Source organism: Adiantum capillus-veneris, chromosome 18 (genome assembly GCF_014529385.1).
Source record: "Adiantum capillus-veneris isolate H3 chromosome 18, ASM1452938v2, whole genome shotgun sequence".
NCBI lineage: Eukaryota > Viridiplantae > Streptophyta > Polypodiopsida > Polypodiales > Pteridaceae > Adiantum > Adiantum capillus-veneris.
Window position 1 is genome coordinate 126,671,141 of NC_140948.1, and position 5,864 is coordinate 126,677,004.

The 5,864-nt window shown below is 45.4% G+C and overlaps 1 protein-coding gene across 1 annotated transcript; it reads right to left on the minus strand.

Annotated features, from left to right (window-relative positions):
- Positions 1–1,641: 1,641 nt before the first annotated feature.
- Positions 1,642–2,607, minus strand: LOC147436377 (uncharacterized). Its single transcript, XM_086488152.1, has 2 exons — positions 2,467–2,607; positions 1,642–2,294 (listed from the first exon to the last, which is right to left on the minus strand). Exons 1-2 carry the CDS (start codon positions 2,503–2,505, stop codon positions 1,806–1,808), a joined length of 528 nt encoding a protein of 175 aa, XP_086344278.1. The 5' UTR covers positions 2,506–2,607; the 3' UTR covers positions 1,642–1,805.
- Between the last annotated feature and the right edge of the window lie 3,257 nt (positions 2,608–5,864).

A 5,864-nucleotide genomic window follows, 5' to 3' on the forward strand; every position in this document is an offset into this window, starting at 1 on the left:
GATGGCCTGCATAGGTTTGGCCTCCTGTGCTGGTGACCCTCCTCCCCATGACCATTGATGGCCGGGAGGACCATTCCTTGCAATCCTAACCCCGCACGACTTGCGGCTCTGCCAGTCGCTTTTTGGTCGCAAGGACTCCTAAGGGACCATTCCCTACACCATCAATTAATTAAAAGCCTTCAATTAAGCAATACACAGATCTTGGATAGATTCACCACTTGATTTGTTAGAAGTTGCAAGAGAGAGACTTTTTTAAAAACCTATTTTTCTCAAAATCGAAAAATTTAATGAATAGCTCATTTTCCCACAACATACAACTTTCCCTCATGGAATTGCATTTTCCCAAAATAATTATCTGCCCTCGGGGAAGTATTTTCCCCACAAGAAGAAGATTTTCCTTTTAAGAAGCCACTAAAGGGAAGACTTTAGTGAAAGTCATAAACCTGAAGATTATAAGTCTTTGTTGCAAATCAAAACACGTCCAAAATGTGTTGAAAATCAGTCTTATGTAAGCATGACCTTGCGCTATGTTGCACTTTATAGGGCCATGTGCCTCCTTTGAGTCTTATTTTGAGGGATCAAATTGTTTGTATAGCATATTACTATGCTAGCCAAAAGCTATCTAAACTTCTTCTTCTTTGAACAATGGGAATAATATATGCATTTTGACACATGATTCTTTAATTCTATAGATCTTATACACGGTAGGGTAAAGCAGCCAATATAAGGCCACTTAAAACATGGGGGCCAATAGAGGTCCATTCAATTTGAATTATTTGATAAGATTGACAGTTTTCAATGAAATTGATACAAAAAGATAGGTCATATCAAGCTCTTGCCATTCTTAATGCTATCCTAATCATAATTCCATACATTTTGGTAATAGTTTCCATTTATTTTTAAGGTGGCCTTGTTTTGGACCCCGATCCGTTATGGGTCCCTTTTTTGTATAGTTTTTCAACAAAGCAAAGACGGTTATATTAATAGAAGGAAGAAACAGTAATTGCAAGATTATCACCCTATTATGGGTCCTTTACCCTCCTTTGAAAATTCTGGAAGACCTTTATTGGAAAGCATGCACAGGAATTTTGAGAAATCCATCTAGATGCTAAAAGGTTTGTGTTAGGTACTCAATTAGAAGATGCCCAATATGCCTTCGCCAACCAACCAAATCCGGAGCCAAAGATACATAACACTTGAGGCAACTACCAGACCTCCAACCACAGTCTATGTAGACCAAGAGAGAAGAGAAAGATATGATAGGCTGGTGGCAACCATGGAAACTACAAGGGAAAACCCGTTGCCCCCAACCTGAACACACAGTAACAATACCTGCAGATTTGGCACATGAACTTCAAGCATAGATTGGCCACTTGATGAAAGCTAGTGGCCAAAATGAAGCAGCTAGCCAACCCTCATTGCAGGAAAGGGCGCAATATTGCAGGATAACCTAGCAGGAAGGCAAACGCAATGTGGGGCACAAGAAGACGGATGATGCAGGAGGGAAAACCAAGTAAAGAAGGCAGATTAAGATACATGACGCAGGGAAGACAAACCCACAGGAAGCTCTAGTCTTTTCTGATCAATTACCTAAAGGATGTGTTGTAGGAGCATGTAGGAAACCATCACATCACTAGTATGAAAGGAAAGCATTAAATCATAGCTTCTTAAGATTACTAGTAAAGTACAGCGTCAAATCCTCACCTCTAGAACCTACAACATGTCAAAGAGAAATGGTGATCACTATCAACTCATCTTGCCCCAGGAGGTGGAACATCACTTACCTGCACCTCCTCTTTCTTCACTCAAACTTTGCATGTAGAGACCACCTCGTACTCCTTCTCCTCTTTCTCTGATGTGACCAAGCCTTCACTAATGTATTCATACACTTTTTCAAAAAAATCCCTCCCGTAGACGCTACCGTCTGTTTTGTCCCAATCGATACAATGCAACATGCTTAATTCCCACTTGGTGCTGTTGTCCTCCATGCCCTCTACATCCTCGCGTGTGGGACATCCATACTCCAAACTTTGAAACAAAGCTTCCGCTGTCCGCTCAAGTTCTTTAAGGCTGTGTTCAACCACTAGTTTATATAGCTCTACCCTTACCTGGCTCGCCTTGCCCGAATTGATAAGTGTAGCTGATTCTTGGATAGAATCTTTCAACTCTCTTTGAAAAGTATCCCAAAGAAAAAGCTTGTCTCTCTCAGACAAACGTGAGTCACGAGTAGCCAAGAAATTTGAAAATCTCTTATCAAATCTGAAAGCCTTCATTCTTAGGTTTGTAAAAAGTGACTGCATTACCACAGAATGGCCAGTTATCAGAGAAATTAGTAATCTAGGTGTATTCTTGCATACAGAAGAAGTGGCAGCTGTAGTGGCATGCATGTTGAGCATCTTCTTTTGACTCACTTTGCGATGATGCCGGAGAGTGGGTGAGCCAAGGCAGAGAGAATGTAGAAAGTACCTGTTGCCTCCAAACTTGAACTGACCAATCTGTCACCATCGCTCTCTTCCTGTCGCTGTAGTCACTTCCGCGCTGACGGTGGCACTGCCTGCTCTGTGTGTGTGTGAGAGAGAGAGAGAGAGAGAGAGAGAGATAGAGAGAGACTCCTCGCGCTCTATCGGCAAAGCCCTTCGACGTAAGCGCTATTTTTATTACAAAGCAGCGTGACTTTTATTACCAAGCATCGGAGAACCTAGAATAGCCTATAGCCTAAGCAAGTGATAAAATCACGTTTAAATGAATGAGGCAAAAAACTTTGTGGACAAAGCTCACCAAAAACTTTTAGTCATGAGAAAATCATGAGCCCATAACAACCCAATCCTCTCGCTAATGCGAAGGGGTGACGCGGGCTCGCAGTAGTTTACGAGATTCCTGCATGCGGAGAAAGGCGACAGCAGGGTGGGGCCCAAATGTAGAGGCTGCAACAACACTTTTTTGTCTTGCGCAAGCCGCTGCGTTGATGCAGTTGAGGGCCGTTGCGCAAGTGGTTAGATTGCAACACTTAAGGTATTTGCTACCTTCGCATAGGTTCTAGCCCTCTCATCTCTGTCCTTACTTCGTTAGCGTAGAAGGCAAATTTTCAGTTCTGGCTCCATGTTCGTCCACCTGGCATCAAGCCCATAATCAAAATTTGGGTCGTTCGTAGAAAAGCAAATGGCCGAGCAATTTAAAGATCGAGAGACTCAGACGCGCAGGGAAACGTGATGCAGCAGGGACGGAGGGCCGTGAGCAGGTCGGGATTTTCGCGTACTTCGCCCTTGCAGCCAGCAAGCAGCAAGCCCTGGAGACCTTTCAAACCCGGGTTATATTCTGCAGAACATCAAGCTGGAAGGTACTTCGGATGCTTGCCGACGTGATGAGCACAGACCGTTCAAGACATCTTTTAGCTGATGTTATTAGGTTGTTGGCGATGCAGACGGCAGAGGTCGATGAATTCACAACTTCTTTTGTCAACAGTCCATAACTAACAATATCCTCGTGAATTTTTTTGCCCCTATCAACTTCTTGCGTAGTGCAACATGCCTTAAAGATGAAAGCATGGGCGATTCCATCTGGAGCGATTCCTCGCTTTGCATCTCCTGAGAACACCTTTCAGGTCCGTGACGGAGAGCCGTGAGCAGGTCGAGATTTCCGCGTAGTTCGCCCTTGCAGTAGCAAGCCCTGGAGACCTTTCAAACCCTGGTTATATTCTCCAGAACATCAAGCTGGAGGGTACTTCGGACGCTTGCCGACGTGATGAGCACGGACCGTTCAACACATCTTTTAACTGATGCTATTAGGCTGTTGGCGATGCAGATGGCAGAGGCCGATGAATGCACAACTTCTTTTGTCAACAGTCCATAACTAACAATATCCTCGTGAATTTTTTTGCCCCTATCAACTTCTTGCGTAGTGCAACATGCCTTAAAGATGAAAGCATGGGCGATTCCATGTGGAGCGATTCCTCGCTTTGCATCTCCTGAGAACACCTTTCAAACCCTGGTTATATTCTGCAGATCATCAACCTGGAGGGTACTTTGGATGCTTGCCGACGTGATGAGCAAGGACCGTTCAACACATTTTTTAGCTGATGCTATTAGGCTGTTGTTGGCGATGCAGGCGGCAGAGGCCGATGAATGCACAACTCCTTTTGTCAGCAGTCCCTAACTAACAATGTTCTCATAAATTTTTTTGCCCCTATCAGCTTCTTGCGTAGTGCAACATGCCTTAAAGATGAAAGCATGGGCGATTCCATCTGGAGCGATTCCTCGCTTTGCATCTCCTGAGAACAGCCCAGGTTTTCCTAGCCTACCACATTTGGCATACATGTACTGAGATCTTCCAAGCAAAGCATGAAGGGGATCGGGGAGCACCACAGACGAAGAGTGGGAGAGAGAGAGAAGGAGACACACACACGATGTGGGTGGGGAGACTGTGAAGTGGCAGCTCCCCTTATACAGTATACTCACTATAAGTATAGGGTAACAGTGGGCGGGCGCCCATGACCTGGGCGACCGGTCAAGGCACATAGGCCTTAACCCCAACAACCTCCCACTTAAAGGCCAATGTGCCTTTAAGCAAGATCTACTAGTGTACAACTAATAGAAGGTGAGATATTCTCTCAACCTATGCCCACTGACTCTCGATGAGCTAGTGCATCCGGCTCTACTGATAGACAAACATCCTGCTACGGAAGCCACACAGAGCTAGCTCCAAGCTCTGCAAAGAGTCTACAAGAGCTCATGCACTCCTGCAAGTATCGGTCCAATACCTGCAAAACTCCCCTATGCGCTATGCCGAGATCAGTCATCGAACAACTAATCAACCTTGCTGCAAATGCTCCCACTGCAGCTGCTATATCGGGCCTCGAGATCAGCATCTCGTACATGAGGACACCGAACGTTGATGCAACCCGGAAACCTCTGCCACCTCCAACTCAGAACTCAACTCATGGCAATCCTGGCCCCTATCATAGATACCATGGCACTCTGACTCCGAGCTCTGGAATAACTCCTCGTGCCCACCATATATCACATGTGTACCAAGAGTATCCATCTATCCCGAATCTGCATCAAGCTCTGGCATAAGCATATCAAGAAATGACTCCACAATAGCCGACATCTCAGCATCCATGTGAGCCATCTCTGTCATCACCTCTGATGACTCATCCTATTGTGACTCACTAGAGCTGTCCCACTCTACCTGTGCATTCGTAGACGCAACCTGCACAACAAGGTCACTCCTTTGCACTCCATGCAAAGCATCCTACAACCCACAAGCAAAAGAGACTCGCCTGCTCTCTCGCTCTCTACCTGGCTGCATGATCACAGAGACAACACCGTCTCTCCCGTGATCCACATGCAATGGGTAACCTGTACCACTTCTGGCACCTCTCGCAATCACTAGCGAACCCAAATGCATCAAAAAATCTCGCTCTCGTAGCGAAATCTGACATCCACAATCTCTAAGCTGACCAATCGAGATCAAACTCACTATCAAATCTGGTACATAGCGCACATGTCATAACAAGTAAGATGCACCACTCGGTAATGACAATCTCACATCTCCTGCACCTACTATCGCATGCACCGATCCATCGATCAAACGTACACTACCAAGCATCCCGCTAGAATAGCTACAAAACCATTCACGATGCAGCGTGACATGAAACATAGCATCTGCGTCTAGCAACCACTGCGAAGGGAGTGCACTATCCACATGTATAGCATCTCGTGCATAGCTCGAGGTAAAAGTGACATCCCCGTCACTAGTATACTCCGACACTACATCTGCCTCAACTATCAAAGCAGCTGAGTCCATGGCATCATTACATACATCTCTAAGACTGCCATGTCGCATACGACAAAAATAGCGCCGTC

Coding starts and splice junctions, on each gene's coding strand:
- LOC147436377 (XM_086488152.1), bottom strand. CDS start 2,505: ATGGTGACAGATTGGTCAGTTCAAGTTTGGAGGCAACAG. Junction 2,295..2,466: donor TTCAAGTTTGGAGGCAACAG/GTACTTTCTACA, acceptor GTGGTAATGCAG/TCACTTTTTACAAACCTAAG.